General features: G+C 39.8%; 1 protein-coding gene across 1 annotated transcript in view; it reads left to right on the top strand.

The window, feature by feature from the left end:
- SH3GL2 (SH3 domain containing GRB2 like 2, endophilin A1) overlaps nucleotides 1-18,140 on the top strand; it is a 216,195-nt gene that overhangs the window by 145,233 nt on the left and 52,822 nt on the right. The window contains exon 2 of the mRNA XM_065907835.1: nucleotides 16,262-16,330. Coding sequence (XP_065763907.1) covers nucleotides 16,262-16,330 — 69 coding nt within the window. The remainder of the gene's footprint in view (nucleotides 1-16,261; nucleotides 16,331-18,140) is intronic.

Genomic DNA, 18,140 nt, shown 5'->3' with positions numbered 1-18,140 from the left:
TGGGAGCACAGAACGAAGCAGGGCAAAGGCTAACAGAGTTCTGCCAAGAGAACGCACTGGTCACAGCAAACACCCTCTTCCAACAACACAGGAGAAGACTCTACACATGGACATCACCTGATGGTCAATACCGAAATCATATGGACTATATTCTTTGCAGCCAAAGATGGAGAAGCTCTATACAGTCGGCAAACACAAGACCGGAAGCTGACTGTGGCTCAGATTATGAACTCCTTATTGCCAAATTCAGACTTAAATTGAAGAAAGTAGGGAAAACCACTAGACCATTCATGTATGACCTAAATCAAATCCCTTATAACTTTACAGTGGAAGTGAGAAATAGATTCAAGGGATTAGATCTGATAAACAGAGTGCCTGAAGAACTATGGACAGAGGTTTGTGACATTGTACAGGAGACAGTGATCAAGACCATTCCCAAGAAATGCAGAAAGGCAAATGGTTGTCTGAGGAGGCCTTACAAATAGCTGTGAAAAGAAGAGAAGTGAAAGGCAAAGGAAAAAAGAAAAGATATACCCATTGGAATGCAGAGTTCCAAAAATAGCAAGGAGAGATAAGAGAGCCTTCCTCAGTGGTCAATACAAAGAAATAGAGGAAAACAATAAGATGGGAAAGACTAGAGATCTATTCAAGAAAATTAGAGATACCAAGGGAACATTTCATGCAAAGATGGGCACAATAAAGAAAAGATTGTTATGGACCTAACAGAAGCAGAATATATTAAGAAAAGGTGGCAAGAATACATGGAAGAATTATACAAAAAGATCTTCATGACCCAGATAACCACAATGGTGTGGTTATCACCAACCTAGAGCCAGACATCCTGGAATGAGAAGTCAAGTGAGCCTTAGAAAGCATCACTATGAACAAAGCTAGTGGAAGTGATGGAATTCCAGTTGAGCTATTTCAAATCCTGAAAGATGATGCTGTGAAAGCCCTGCACTCAATATGCCAGCACATTTGGAAAACTCACCAGTGGAAAAGGTCAGTTTTCATTCCAATCCCAAAGAAAGGCAGTGCTAAAGAATGCTCAAACTACCGCACAATTGCACTCATCTCACACACTAGCAAAGTAATGCTCAAAATTCTCCAAGCTGGGCTTCAGCGATACGTGAACCATGAACTTCCAGATGTTCAAACTGGTTTTAGAAAAGGCAGAGGAACCAGAGATCAAATTGCCAACATCTGCTGGATCATTGAAAAAGCAAGAGAGTTCCAGAAAAACATCTATTTCTGCTTTACTGACTATGTCAAAGCCTTTGACTATTGGATCACAATAAACTATGGAAATTTCTTAAAGAGATGGGAATACCAGACCACCTGACCTGCCTCTTGAGAAACCTGTATGCAGGGCAGGAAGCAACAGTTAGAACTGGACATGGAACAACAGACTGGTTCCAAATAGGAAAAGGAGTACATCAAGGCTGTATATTGTCACCCTGCTTATTTAACTTATATGCAGAGTACATCATGAGAAATGCCAGGCTGTATGAAGCACAAGCTGGAATCAAGATTGCCAGGAGAATAACCTCAAATATGTAGATGACACCACTCTTATGGCAGAAAGTGAAGAAGAACTAAAGCGATTCTTGATGAAAGTGAAAGAGGAAAGTGAAAAAAGTTGGTTTAAAATTCAACATTCAGTAAACTAAAATCATGGCATCTGGACCCATCACTTGATGGCAAATAGATGGGGAAACAATGGAAACAGTGACGGACTATTTTGGGGGGGCTCCAAAATCACTGCAGATGGTGACTGCAACCATGAAATTAAAAGACACTTGCTCCTTAGAAGAAAAGCTATGACCAACCTAGACAGCATATTAAAAAGCATAGACATTACTTTGCCAACAAAGGTCTGTCTAGTTAAGCTATGGTTTTTCCAGTAGTCATGTATGGATATGAGAGTTGGACTATAAAGAAAGCTGAGTGCCAAAGAATTGATGCTTTTGAAGTGTGGTGTTGGAGAAGACTCTTGAGAATCCCTTGGACAGCAAGGAGATCCAACCAGTCCATCCTAAAAGAAATCAATCATGAATATTCATTGGAAGGACTGATCCTGAAGCTGAAACTCCATACTTTGGCCCCCTGGTGCAAAGAACTGACTCATTTGAAAAAATCCTGATTCTGGGAAAGATTGAAGGCAGGAGGAGAGGGGGATGACAGAGGATGAGATGGTTGGATGGCATCACCCTTTAAATGGACATGCATTTTAGTAGGCTCTGGGTGTTGGTAATGGACAGGGAATCCTGGCATGCTGCAGTCCATGGGGTCACAAAGAGTTGCACACAACTGAAGGACTGAACTATAATTATAACAGGGGAAGGTAGCGTTGATCTAGTGATGATTTGATCACAGCGAGTCCTTAGGCAAAAGAAAGGAGTTATGAATTTATTATTGAAGGACAGTAAAGCCTAATTGATATTAATCAATTCTTTTTAGTTACTTAGAAAATGCTTAACAATGACTTCTAACAATAAAAACAGTTATGGAAAGCAAGTTAAATATTTTAAAGGATTTTTGTATGTTTAACCATCCTCCAGTGCTACAGATTGGCATCTATTGATTAAAGCTAACCCAAGTAGACCCCCTCTTGAAAACAGGATTTTTATTGATGTGGGAATCAGGGAACCTGAGTTTCAGTCCCGTTTCTGGAAAGTCCTGGTTGTCTCACCATAACACACGTGTTCCTCTCATCCCCACATTCTCAGTGCTTCCCTTCCCTGCTCCTCTCCCTACCCTCCAGCACACGCCGGTACCCAAGGGATGATGTAGTCCTGTCAGAAACGTAAGTTTACTCCACAGTGCTTCTCTCTGAAGGGTGACCAGACTCCCTCTTTCCTACAGTATCACCCCACATTAGAATTGGAACTTGTCATTTTGCCCAAAAAAAAGCTCCATACCCCCAAAACAAAAAGTACACTTCATGGGCTCATGAATGTGTTAACTTTCCTCTCACATTCTCCTGTTTAACCTCTTCTTGCTAACTCCATGATCAGCTGTAACACAGAATGGTGATGTGAGCTGATTTGATACAGAAAACTTGAGGTCACTTCTGAGAAATGGTTTCTCAGAATAGCATTGCATTCCTAAATGAAAATCTTCAGTTTGCCTTTAATTAGTAATGTGTGCCCACAGACACACCATTTTGCTCTTTGAAGATCCTCTTCTGGAATGATGCTGTGTATATTAACAGCCCGCAAATCGTTACTTGGCCTGGATATTGGAAGGTGTTTATGCCTTCCTTCTAGGACAAGTTAATCTTGGGTAGAAGCATTTTGGAAGGCTCCACCTTACGGTCACCATGTTTGGTGTCCCCAGGTTACTCCTAAGTAACAGAATCATGTGGTGCTGCTTACAGAGGATCAACACTAATCCTTTGCATTGATGAAGTGCCTTGTAGTCTGCAAAACACTTAGTTATCTTCTGTAATCTTCACAACTGCCCTGTGAGGTGGTTTTGAATTATCCCTATGTCAGAAAACTTGAGAAGTAAAATGATTTGCCCAATCTAGAAAACAACGCAAACTGTCCTTTACCTTATGGATGGACAAAGACAATATGGTATATTCATACAATGAAATATGACTCAACCACAAAAGGAAGGAAGTACTAATACATGCCCCAACATGGATGAGCCTTGATAACATGATGATAACTGAAAGAGGCCAGAAACAAAAGACCACGTAATTGTATCATTCCATTTATATGAAATATCCAAAATAGACACATCCATACAGACAAAAAGTAGATTTGTGGCTGCCGGGGTGAGGGAGCATTAAATGGAGTGGCGGGGAGAGGATTAGGGGATGACTGCTGATGGGTACCAGGCTTCTTTTTGGTATGATGAAACTGTTCTTGATTTATTGATTAGATTATGGTGATGGTCACACAACTCTGTAAATATGCTAAAAGTCATTGAATTGTGTACTTTAAATGAGTGATCTTTGTGTCATTAAAGTTGTTAAAAATTTTGATTCATTTTTCTTTTCCCTATACTCCAGAGCTTAAGGAAAGTGACTTTAGAACAATTACCCTTGGGCCCCTGTCTTGACACATATTTGACTTCACCTTTTTTGTTATTAAAAGAGGTGCCAGCTTCTTCTCAAGAGTCTGCCCCTTCCAAATATTCCTCCATCTTTTCTCTCATGTCCAAATTGAACAAATAAGAGGACAGCTTCCCGGGGGCTCTGTGTACACCACTTACTACTCACTAGCTGACTTTAGCACTTTAGTGAGCCTGAGAAAAATTTTAAAAAACAGTATCCTTTCCTGTGTCCTTTCCTTAGTTTTCAGTTCAGTTGCTCAGTCATGTCCAACTCTTTGTGACCCCATGAACCACAGCTTGCCAGGCCTCCCTGTCCATCACCAACTCCTGGAGTCCACCCAAACCCATGTCCATCTAGTTGATGATGCCATCCAACCATCTCATCCTCTGTGGTCCCTTTCTCCTCCTGCCCTCAATCTTTCCCAGCATCAGGGTCTTTTCCAATGAGTCAGCTCTTCACATCAGAGGTTACTATTTCTCCCGAAAATCTTGATTCCAGCTTGTGCTTCCTCCAGCCCAGCGTTTCTCATGATGTACTCTGCATATAAGTTAAATAAGCAGGGTGACAGTATACAGCCTTGACATACTCCTTTTCCTATTTGGAACCAATCTGTTGTTCCATATTCAGTTCTAACTGTTGCTTCCTGACCTGCATACAGGTTTCTCAGGAGGCAGGTCAGGTGGTCTGGTATGCCCATCTCTTTCAGAATTTTCCACAGTTCATTTTTTGGCATATTTTTATTAGAGCTTTGCAAGCAGTCAGCTCATTCAGGAGCAAGGCTCCCACATGATTGAAAAGCACTGGGCAGAAACTTGAAAGGAAAGACAGCTATTAGTGCCAGTTTGGAGTGCTGAGGTGCATCTAGAGCATGTCCCCAGTTTGGTATACAACTTTGAGCAACTCAGAGCCTGTAGACATGCCAAATATTTCTCTGTTATTTATCATGTAGTATGTGTATATATATATATATATATATATATATATACACACTCTTATATATACACACACATATATGTATCTGTGTGTTTATATAAGTATATAAGTATGTTTATGTGTATGTACGTTATATATGTATATGTGAATATATGTATGTATGTGTGTCTTTATGTTATATATGTATATGAAAGTGTAGAGTATAACTACTGGTGCAGAATTGACTGAGACAGTAGGAAATGGGACAGTAAAGTGAGTAGATTCTTTTCCACCTTGAAAGTATACTGGGAAACAAGGTGTCAGGTTAGCTTTCAGATGTGGGATGCAGTGACATTACTTTGAATACATGCTCTAACTATTGCATCAGCCTTCTCTGTGAAATGTCCCTTGCAGGGACTGAATTCTAATACTAGAATTTACTAGAACTCAAAATCCTAATACTAGAAATAAGGAGTAAAAAGCAGACCAGGAATCTGTATGGTTGGGGTGGGGAGCCTCCTCCGCTTCTCCGCCTCTGACTTCAGCGTGAACTGGCAAGGTGTGAGTCTCCAGAGATTCGCCTGCAGTGCAGGCAGCAGAGCCTGAAGCTCAGAGTGGAAGCAGACTGTGCATCTATCAGGGCGTAGTCTTCTCAGGCAGCGACAGGCTGCTTAGCACTCGGGAAATTCTGCCCAGATTGTAAATGAAATCTATATCTGTATCTGCCTTGACATTAAGGTGCTGTTAACATTTTGGGTTCAGATGATGGAATTTCTACAGCATGAGTTACCAAAGTTGATATCTCAGAGAGGGATCCATCTTTCTGAGTTTTATGTGGTTATTCTTTGTTCCCAGTGGAATTCCTCTGTTAGTTGGCACAGTGGTAAAGAATCTGCCTGCCAGTACAGGAGACACAAGAGACACGGGTTCAATCCCTGGGCTAGGAAGATCCCCTGGAGGAGGAAAGGGCAACCTACTTCAGTATTTTTGCCTGGAAAATTCCATGGACAGAGGAGCCTGGTGGGTTTTGCAAAGAGTCTGACATGACTGAGCCCACCCACACATTAGCAGGCCAGTGATTTTCTATATAAGATGGTTGGTCTGGTATTTTTTCATTGAATGCCAAGAGGTGGTCCTTCCACATTCATGACTGTCTCTTCAGCCTCTTCGTATCTTCTCCTTACTGTTACTTAAGTTATAGCTTACGATTTATTATTGCAGCTAACAGCATGGTGCCAGCTTCCTTTGGCTTTAGGAAAAGAGCATTTATTTCAGGATAAAGCTCAGGTGCCACATTTGGTGACATAAAATGCTGTATGGAGAACTGAATGAATTGATGTGTGACATACTTATAGGCAGTCTCTCAAGTGTCTTCAAATACCCATTGGCTTGCAGCTTGTCCCTGATGTTTGCTTTCTGCAAAGCTGAGGAACTTACCTTGAGTGGATGGATGAAGACTGTCCAAGCATTAGTGAGAGAAATGGATCATATTCTCAGTTGCCTGCCCTGCAGCTGAGACCCAGAGACTATCAGTTACTCTACTTTAATGGGCATCTCCTACCAAAGATGATTTCTTTTTAATTTTAAAAGGAGATTTGCCTCAAAATAACCCCAGTCTGAGAATGTGAGGTCAAGAGGGGAAAAGTTCCATAGCATTTTGTCTTCAGACAGTTTTCATGGTATTTTCTCTTTCCCTTCCTTTTCTAATTGTTATCTACCTTTGTTGTACTATAAACAGCACTCCAGCAGGCAGAAATCGCATCAGTTAGGGCTCTTCAGAGAAAGAGACCCAGTAGGATATGGAGACAGAATTTTTTCTTCCTCAAGGAAACCTCAGTATTGTTTTTAAGGCCCTCAGTTGGTCTGATGCAACCCTCCCACATTTTCAAGAACAATTGTGTTTACTTAAGCTCAACTGATTGTGGAATTAACCACAAATCTATAGACTATCCTGGGGCTTTCCAGGTGGCTCAGTGGTAAAGAATCTGCCTACCAATGCAGGAAATGCAGCTTCGATCCCTGGTTCAGGAAGATCCCCTGGAGGAAGAAATAGCAACCCACTCCAGTATTCTCGCCTAGGAACCTGCACAAACAGAGGAGCCTGGTGGGCCACAGTCCAGATTGGTCATAAAGAGCCAGATACAGTATGTGCAGCAAGACCTAGGTTAGTGTTTGATTGAATAACTGAGTACCGTTGTTGGTGTTCAGTTGCTCAGTTGTGTCCAACTCTTTGCAACCCAATGGACTGCAGCACACCAGGATTCTCTGTCCTTCACTCTCTCCTGGAGTTTACTCAAACTCATGTCCGTTGAGTTGGTGATGACTTCTAACCATCTCATCATCCTCTGTCACCCCCTTCTCCTCCAGACCTCAATCTTTCCCAGCATCAGGGTCTTTTCCAATAAGTTGGCTCTTTGCATCAGGTGACCAAAGTATTGGAGCGTCAGCTTTAGCATCAGTCTTTCCAATGGATATTCAGAGTTGATTTCTTTTAGGATTGACTGGTTTGATCTCCTTGCAGTTCAAGGGACTCTCAAAAGTCTTCTCCAGTACCTCATTTTGAAAGCATCAATTCTTCGGTGCCCAGCCTTCTTTATGGTCTCACTCTCACATCTGTACACAACTACTGGATAAACCATAGCTTTGACTATATGGACCTTTGTTGGCAAAGTGATCTCTCTGCTTTTTAATACTCTGCATAGGTTTGTCATAGCTTTTCTTCTAAGGAGCAAGCATCTTTTAATTTCATGGCTGCAGTCACCATCTGCAGTGATTTTGGAGCCCAGGAAAATAATATCAGTCACTGTTTTCATTGTTTTCCCATCTATTTGCCATGAAGTCATGGGACTGGATGCTGTGATCTTAGTTGTTGAATGTTGAGTTATAAGTCAGCTTTTTCACTCTCCTCTTTCACCTTCATCAAGAAGCTCTTTTGTTCCTTTTTGCTTTCTGCCACTAGGGTGGTGTCATCTCTGTCTTTCTCCTGATAGTCTTGATTCCAGCTTTTGCTTCATCCAGCCTGGCATTTTGCATGATGTACTCTGCATAGAAGCTAAATAAACAGGGTGACAATATACAGCCTTGACGTACTCCTTTCCCAACTTTGAACCAGTAAGTTATTCCTTGTTCACTTCTAACTATTGCTTCTAGACTTGCATACAGGTTTCTCAGGAGGCAGGTCACGTAGTCAGGTATTCCCATCTCTTTAAGAATTTCCCAGTTTGTTGTGATCCACACAATCAAGAGCCTTAGCATAATCAATGAAGCAGAAGTAGATATTTTTCTGGAATTCTCTGATCTAAGGGATGTTGGCAATTTGATCTCTGGTTCCTCGCCTTTTCTAAACCCAGCTTGTACATGTGGAAGTTCTCAGTTCATATACTTTTGAAGCCTGGTGTTGGTTTAGTCGCTAAGTCATCTCTGACTTTTGTGACCCCATGGACTGTAGCCTGCCAGGCTTCTCTGTCCATGGGATTCTCCAGGCAAGAATACTGGAGTGGGTCACCATTTCCTTCTCCAGGGTATCATTCCCACCTAGGAATTGAACCTGGGTCTCCTGCATTTCAGGCAGAGTCTTTACTGACTGAGCTACTAGCTTGAAGGATTTTGACCATTACCTTGCTAGCATGGGTACTGTAGCCTAGCTTAATTGATTCATCAAATTAACCATACTAGATGTAGACATCAAATTTTAAATAGAAAGACACCTTAGAACTTTCCTGGTTATCTCACCACACCCTACCCCAATTTGTGGATGAGGAAACAGAGACCCAGAGAAGTTTGTGGTTTCAGTTTACAAAAAAGTAAAGAGCTTCCCAACAGTTGGTCTTAACAATGGAAGACCTAGGGCTACTTTCCCTTGCCTTATCAGCTGAGTCATAGGGCTTTAGGTTTTAGGCCATTCATTAGAGGGTACTGAAATCCCAAATGAATTACTGGTATTTTTTTTTTTTCTTTCTAAGTTCTGCTTTTTTCTCAAGGGATTTTATAACTGAGCTTTAAATAGAACTTAAAAAAAATAGTATATGACATAATTCTAGCCCTAAGTCTTGGAGTCTATTTTTAGCAGACTCTGTCTTTTTACATTTTGCTCAGTTTTGGTGGCTTATTGCTGTAGACTATGAAAATGCATGATTTTTTTCCTATTGCCAGGGATGGGAAACTTTATGGATATATTTTCAAATTCTGTGAATCCCCCTTAGTAAATTACCCCTTATCTGATGAGGAACTAGATTCTTTGGATGAATGAAAAATAGAGAAGTGGTTATTGGTTTTTTATCATGTACATTTTATGTACTTAATTTTCTTTTTTCTTTCTAGAAGACAGAAATAGGATCACTTGTGAATGCAGCTGTAGGTGATAGTATAAACTGTCTTTCCAGGGAGGGACTGAAATTTGCATAACATGTCTATTATAAATACTACCGTTTCCCTTTGAGGTGTGTGTGTAACTAAGTAGCCACATAGTGCATGGGAAGTTCTCAGTTTGGTGCAACAGAGCTTAGAAACTTACTACTCTTAACCCAGGTGAACCACACCAGAGGCTTAGAACGTCATGCAAATCAGTTTCTGCATTTTCTATATAGTATTTGACAAAAAGCAAGATAGGCTGAAAGTTGGGAAAAGGGCCAAGTGCTTGGTTCTTCTAACTCATTCTAAAGTTTTTGGCTCCAGACATTCAAAGAAAAGCATTCCTCATTCTGTTGAATTCTTGGGGCAGGGGGTATAACTATGAGAGGAACCTGTCCACCAAAAAAAGATGCACGATGTGGCGGTTGCAGTCAGGTTTTATATGGGGCAGAATGAGGACTGCAGCCCAGGACACAGACCTGAGAGAGCTCTGAGAAGCTGCTCCACACGGTGAGGGAAGGTGAAGGGAAGGTGATTTTGGTGAAGGGAGTGTTCATTGCAATTAAGCACTTACTTTACAAGAGGTTTTCTGTTACTGCTGAGGAGCTGGTGTCACCATGAAGGGATTTAGTGCTTTCTAGATATGAGGAGATACAAGGATTGGGATCCTGCAGTCAGTTCCTGAAAATATCTTAAGACCCGTTCTACCGGTTTCACTGAAGCACAGAGTGACTCATTCTCTACCCTGAACTTCGACACAGGTGTGTCGAAGGTCAGCAGCTGCAGCAGCACGGGATTCAATCCCCATGGAGACAGATGGCAAATGCCCTTGGCAAACACCAGTTTGTAGTTGACAAATCTTTTTATTTTTCTTCAATATAGTGAGAAATAGAATTAGCGCAGTTAGTTCAATTAACTTAGTTTAGATAGATGAAAATGCCTTTACTCGTTTTCAAGAAAATATGAAATTTCTTGATTGAGAAAAATAATATATAGTTTTTGAAATTCACTTTCAAAACATCATGGCATTTAAGCATTCCAATTTAATGACAGCTGAGGAAAACTAGTGTGAAACCTTTATCCCATAAATTATATCCAGCTTCCCTTTGATACATGGCAGCACCACCATCTGGAAAAGCTAGATCTACTTCTTTTTAGCCAAATACCAAGATAATATTGCTGTGATTTTGACTTTTCTGTTTCCTTCTGAATATTAGGTATGTTGTCAAGTGTTATCATTTTAATTTTAGTACCTAACTAATGAATAATAAAGAACTTTCATCGAGTTAGAGTTAGAGTATGGACTTCTTTTATTTGACTTCCCTGGTGGCTCAGAGGGTAAAATCTGCCTGCAGTGCGGGAGACCGGGGTTCGATCCCCTGGAGAAGGAAATGGCAACTCACTCCAGTATTCTTGCCTGGAGAATCCCATGGATGGAGGAGCCTGGTAGGCTACAGTCCAGGGGGGTCACAAAGAGTTGGACACGACTGAGCGACTTCACTTTCTTTCTTTCATAGGTGACATCTTTCTATAAATATTGGGAAAGCAGTATTTTGAGTTTGCTGTATTTTTACTTATTGTCCACAGGAAAAAAGTTATGACATTTTACAGGGGAGATAAAACTCTCAGAAATGAGATAAAGAACCAGTGCTCACTCGTAATTAAGGGTCCTCCTCTGATTTATTTTGAGAATAAAATATTTATAAATATTTTATAAATATTTATTTATTTTATTCTAAGAATAAAATTATTCTTAGAATAATTCATTGAGACACATTTTTGTTTCAACTGATGATTTTCTGCTGTGCATTGTGTTAGGTACTACAAAGGTTTTCAGACAAAGTTGCATGTGATATGATTCCCACCTTTGAATTTTATAATCAGATAAGCAAAAGTTCTCAGCAGTTTTACTCATCAAGTAGCTAGTTCCAGGGAGTCTAACAGATGGTGTGTTTTGTAAGAGTGCAGTGGAAATCTAGTAACTTCCATCTAGGTTGGGCATTCAAGATGAAGATGGAGAAGGTGAAAGTTGGATTAGCATTTTAGGTAACTGGCCGGATTTGAAAATTAGAAAAGAGAAATAAAGTAGGTTCAGGTACAAGGCAAAAGGAATTAACGCAGCATATTTGGGGACTGGTAAGAAAATCTGGCTTTGTATAATGAATAATGAGACAAAGCTAAACAAAATTAGGGACATCAGACAGTAAATAACTTTGCAGGTGTGTGTAGTATGAATGAATTTGGTCTTTAAGTCTATTGAATTTCACTGATGATGTGATTTTCAAGGAGACCTTTATAAAAGGCAGTTGGAGATAAGGTAGTTGGATATTCAGTGTTTGATTGAAGTGCAATATAGGGAAGTATCAGAGCTGCAGCTAGAGGGTGGAGTGTCTTTTACCTAGAGGTGACACTTCATGCAGGGGAGGATGAGTCATTGTTGGAGAGCCTGCAGCATCCTCATCCTTTGGGCTGAGAACAGTGGTCATTTATTTAAGCTGCCTCCTGCTGTTGGTTCCCTTATTTTTCTTATTTGGCATATAAAAACAATAGCGTGAGGTAACACGACTGCAGACTCAGAATTAAGACTTTTAATTTAAAATGTGAGTTGATTATATTTTTTATTTTCTTTCTTTGAAGAGTTGTGCCTTTTGAAAAACCATCCCTGAGTGAAATGGTCAGTCCTGTTTGCCTTACTTTACGTGTCCTTTTGGTCTTTTTAACATTAACATTTACAAAATTGCACTGTAGTTCAGTCCACAAATCTTTACTGAGTATATCTTATGGTGAATACAATGAAGAATAAATAGAGGAAGATGAGATTTTTGAGTTTGGTTGGAATATGTATGGAGAGTGTAATAGAAAATAAGATCAGAAACAGAGGTTCTCAGTGTTGTGCTAGGTGAGTACACTGGAAGATTTTGAACAGGAAAGTTGTTTTTAGGTGGTACAGGTGGGCGTATTGACTCATTTTTACTGTTTTGTTTGATTTAAGTAACTTTTGCTAATGCTTATTTAAATAGGGGATCAATTTCTCAAAAAGTGAGTGCACTAGCTAAAGTATACTAAACAACATCGGAAAATATTCAATAATATGAAATCTTGGTTTTAGGAACCACCTCACAGGAATACAGTAGAGCAAAACAATTCTTAAATAAATGATACTAGGTAAGGAAAACAAGAGCTATATTAGTATCTCAGCGGTCAAGATGCTGCCTGCAATATAGGATACCCAGGTTTGATCCCTGGATTGGGAATATCACCCGGAGAAAGAAATGGCAACCCACTCCAGTATTTTTGTCTGGGAAATCCTGTGGGCAGAGGAGGCTGGTGGGCTGTAGTCCATGGGTTTGCAAGAGTTGGACATGACTTAGTGACTAAACCACCACCAAGAAAAACAAAACTCATTGTTGGCCAGATAAGCTCAGGGATCCTGTCTTTCTCACCTGAATCACATACACAAAAGTGATAGACATTTTAGTAATGTTATTTAAAGAACAGGAGGAGAAAATATTTGGCATACTCCTAAGGAATGAGAACGGAGAAGGCAATGGCACCCCACTCCAGTACTCTTGCCTAGAAAATCCCATGGATGGAGGAGCTTGGTAGGCTGCAGTCCATGGGGTCGCTTAGAATCAGACACAACAGAGCAACTTCACTTTCACTTTTCACTTTCACACATTGGAGAAGGAAATGGCACCCCACTCCAGTGTTCTTGCCTGGAGAATCCCAGGGATGGGGGAGCCTGGTGGGCTGACGTCTACGGGGTCGCACAGAGTCAGATATGACTGAAGTGACTTAGTAGCAGCAAGGAATGAGAAGATGGTTATTTAGTACATTATTTAATTCAGTGCCTTGGTATATTTAGATCCTTTGTGACTTGGGGAAAAAATAGCCCAGAGAACAATGTAGATGTCATTTTGAATATTCTTTCTTTTGCCATGAATCAAATCAGGTAAGAAATTTATATCAACCCAACAATCAGACCAAGACCAGTATCTGTTAGCCTCATTCAATATATTTGGTGAACAGTTTCTCTTAGACAAGCTCAAATGTCAGCTTTTGTGGAGAATAGATTTGTATTTTCTCTTTCTTCCTTCCTCTCTGTCTGCCCTCCTCCCCTCCCTTTCTCTCCTCATCCCTCTCTCTCCCCACCATCTCTCTCTCTCACACACACACTCTTTCTTTCTCTCTCTCTCTCTCACACACACATACACATATACACAGAGTACTTAAGCCACATAGTTAAAGTCAATGGACTGATGAGTTGTGCTTTGTGTGAGTTACCAGGACTAGTCTGAATTACTAATGGCCAGTGTGATCCCATGGTATTCCTATGATATAGTGAGCCACTCTGGTGCTAACCTATTGATGGATATAAAAAAGGAGGAAATTAAAATTACTTTCAGTTGAGCAGTATGGGTTGAAAGTATAATATAAGCTCTTGTGGTTTTGATGAAGGTCCTACTTTATTGCTTATATATGGTAAAAATGTGATTAACCAAGGTTACCAGGATTTTCTAATGTTACTATAAATGGAGACATTTTTCAGCTACTTGGTTTTTGTGACAGTTTTGCAAATGAAAATTAAACATCTCATTCATGGATCATGGGAGGAATATATCTATAATGATTCTTTTTAACCAAAGTGGGGCCTTGGGCCTGACATAGCAGACAGTCAGGTAGAACTGAGACAGTTGAGTTGGGAGTATGAGGCTTATGTTTCTTTATTGCATAGGAATTCAACAAGATTATAGAGTTTCCCAGCCTAAATTTAACAGATAACCACATTCTTGGGTCAAGAATAAGACCCAAGAGGGGCTTAAATATGAGCTGAAATTGCCATCACTGAGCAAAGTGTGAAAGGGAGGTAATTAGTGTAAAAATCAGAATAAATTTTATTTGCTGATAGGAAAAATTTGGTAATAGTAACCTTTAAGTTCCCTTCTATTCCTAATTTTCTATGACTTAAACTTGAACATGCAGGTTAAGTTATTAACACTTGGAATTCCACTAGGAATTCCAAAACCTTTCCATCTCTCTCTGGCTTGGTAACATCTTTAAGAAAGTAGGCAAAAACTGACTGCCATGCCAGATCAGTTGATATGGGCTTTTATTTGGTTGATAGTGATGCAACACAAAGCCTAGATCTGTGCAGACTGTTGAAATAATTGATAGCCACCACCACTTAGGAACCAAGTTAAGTGAGAGGGCTGATGTCAAGGACTGAGGGTTGAAACGGTGAATCGAACTCTGGCCATCTGACCATTTGGATCTAAAGAACTTTAGGCAGAAATGGCCAGCACCACGGACAGCTCTTCAGTACTGTGGTGTGAATGCAAAGCCACCTAGGGCTTACTTGGGGAAATTGCCTTCCAGGTAATTTTTTAAAATTTATGCAAGCCTCATAAAAAAGTTTATTTATGCAAGTCTCACTTTTCTGAAAATTGCTAGATTTTTCTTAAGGTATTAAATAGCAGTTAAATAAACTGATAGAAAAGAGCAGGATTTTTAAACAGACCAGCGAAGCCCAGGAGATGCAGTTTATTGGTGAGAGAAGTAAACTAGGATATGTTGCATGCCTTAAAGGTTCAGACAGGAGTTTTTATATTTTATGCAATTTAATTTGCATAACAACACTGTGTACCATGGCAGTCCATGCCATGACCTTTCATCACAGCATATTCCTTTTGTTACTGCTGCTGAGGTGAAATCTGGGCCAGAGTGGTGAAAGAATTCAGACTCTTGATTTTTCCAAGAGTGATCTCTTCTAAAGCTCTTCCTGGTGGCAGAACACAGGAGTGAGAGAAAGGGAATGTAAGCACTCTACCTCAGCCCCCAGTAAGGGGATATCAGAGCTTCTAAGGTCAGAAAGTGGAGCCATGTACCCCAGGGCCCTTTTAGAAGGAGGTAAACCAAGCTTACTTGGATGACCCAGTTGTTACTAAGGTTGCTGCAGGTCTGACCACGGTGGGGATCTTTTGCAAAGACCCTCAACACAATGGCTATTAAAGGAAGTGAAAACTTATACTTCAGTATGTGTATCTGATAACTTTATGTAGCACAGTGACATCTTAGGAAAAAGCATCTAACTACCTTTACAGTTATTTTAAGAGGAATGACATCCTGGTGTCATTAACATTTAATATATCCTGTTTTTAATGCAAGTATTTTTTCTTGTGATTCCTTTGTAATTTTTATTAGGCTTAATTTGATCTTTACTTCAAAACAGAATAGGATATCTAATTTTTTAATGAGCATGAATCCTACAAGTAGAAAATGTACATTTGCATATGTGAACTGATGAATATAGAATGTATGATAATGGGAATTGACTGGGTAGCAAAGAAATACCCTCAACATCTGTACACACAATTTATCTTATGTTTATAAGGATATGGACAGCTACAGGATGATTTATAAGATAACTATTTAAGTTCTTTTATCTGAAGATCAGTTAGGTTGATATTTTTCATACCAGTTTGATAGATGCTTGTGATTATCTGTTCAACAGCCCATTGAAGAATAGGTTGAAGATGCAGTAATTTTCTACCTAGGTAGCATTTTAGATCCATTATCGAGGGAAATGATTATTGTATGATGCTTTTGTCCCTTGGAACTTTCAAAAGGAAAATGTTAGTGATTCGATAGTTGTATGACGATTTATATAATAGAAAGAGCACTGGAGTTGAAATTAGAAGACACAGCTTTGAATTCTTGCTTCAGTATCTACCAGACGCATGGATTTTGGTAAATTATTCATATCCTCTATTACACAGTTACCTCCTGTGAAAATGGAACTGCCTACCCATGTCAGAGAATAGTTGTGATGTTATATTAGATGATTATTTGTCAAAGCACTTAAAACTTGTGACACATATTTTTAAAAGAAAATTTATTTATAATAATTACTTTTTTTTTGGTTATTTTTTACAGAAAGTGAGTGAGAAGGTTGGAGGAGCTGAAGGAACCAAGCTAGATGATGACTTCAAAGAGATGGAGAGGGTGAGTCTTTATAACTTAGAGTTCCCTTGACATAAAGTCTCCCAGCATACTAAGTGGAGAAGGGAGAAAGGAAAGGAGAAGCTGTTCTCCACTGGTCCCTGAGAAAGCAAAAGTTACTCTTAAAAGTACTCTGTTTTTAATGTATATTGTAAAACAGAAAATGTAAAGTGCTTTTTTTTTCCTTTTTTTTTTACTATCATGATAACAAAGCCTCCATGAAGGTGAAATGTCATGATGGATTTTATCATCACTTTTCCAAATAGGGACAATTTGGAGCTGGTGTTTGAATTGGACTGGGCTGGTATGAAAAGAAGAGAAGATGGGGAATGATGTATCAGATATTTTGGGGAGAGTTTGAGTCACTCTCTAGCTTTCGAGAACTTCCCTGAGGGGACTGTGCCATAAGCGTCAGCGGGTGCAGTGAATGTAGTTGTGAGCCTGTCTGCTCTTGGCCTGAGTTCCACCTGCACTGCCTGTTACACAAGTCAGGGTATTGCTCTGGGCCTCTGTATTCTCATAAATGTAGAAGGAGAATACAAGTTCATTCTTCAGAGATTTATTAAGGATTAAAAGTAATATAAATCATGTAACAGTCTTCCTTAAAAGAGCAGACTCTCACCAAGTGGGAGTGTGGGGGGGTGGACAACACACGCCTTTTCATTTTTCTTGTGACAGATGCCATATTCTCCCTTTTGCTTTTCTTTCATTTTGAGGCTGTTCATTGAAAAAGATACATAGGCTTATGATGGAGAACAGATATTACATCATGCAATTAATTATTTTAGATGTTAAATTGTGAGTGAGTGAAGGATCTGGGAATCCAAACCATGTACTTGAACAGAGAGAATGTCAAAAGCCTGTGATACCCAGAAACCACATTTTTTACTTAGTCTATATCAGTTGCAGTGGGCTACCTCAGTTTTGCTATTAATTTTTTGCTTCCTGCATGAAGGATCAAGCAGAAACTTCCTAGAGGCTTTCTGCCCTGTCTTTTTCAGTTTTTGTTCTGAAGAGTTCATTGATGAATTAAAGCAAATTTTTGTTTTATACCGCCTTTGAGGCAGGCTTGTGGGATACATTAGTAAACAGGATAGATAAGGTTCCTGACTGAATTAAATTCATAATCTAGTGGGGAAAACAGACTTTAGACAATTACTGTCCAGGGTGGCAAGGGTAATGAAACATGGCACTAGAGAAGCTTGGAATGGAGGAAACTCATCCACATAGGGTGGTCATGGAAGACTTTCCTGATACTTAAGTGAGGATATAAAAAATAAGCAAGAATAAACAGAGCCTAATGTGTTTTTAGTAAAGGAAACAGCAAGCAAGAGAGGACCAAACATGTTGGAGTTCCTGAAGAATAGATGAGTTGCCCAGCGACCGGAGTCTTGTGAAATAGACTATTCAGTGTTTATCTAGCTGGTATTTCTGTCCAAGTTTTTGAGGTGGACTTCACTGATAGAATAAGGACCCTCACTGATAGGAGATTTAATATAAGAGTCCTGAGTCCCGACCTGAAGTCTGGAAAGCCAGCCTCTTACACTGAATGCCTGACAGTCACTTGGTTCCGTTGAACTGAAGTCTGCATTGGTCTCTTATTTCTCATCTCCAGATGGTTTGAAATACCACCTGAACTTCAGCCAAAGCCAGTAGCCACTGCTGTTCACAGTTTTGGAAACAGAATTCTACCCATCCTTCTTTTACAGCATCTGGGGCTCTAGAATCTGACACACCCACTCAGAATAACTTGGCTTTGACTCCTCCTTCCCCGTTTGTATTGGAGTTCCATAACTGTCTTTATGAGCAGCCC

This window comes from Muntiacus reevesi, chromosome 17 (genome assembly GCF_963930625.1).
Source record: "Muntiacus reevesi chromosome 17, mMunRee1.1, whole genome shotgun sequence".
NCBI lineage: Eukaryota > Metazoa > Chordata > Mammalia > Artiodactyla > Cervidae > Muntiacus > Muntiacus reevesi.
The sequence above is the reverse complement of the archived record's forward strand: the minus strand, read 5'-3'. Positions and strand labels throughout refer to the sequence as shown.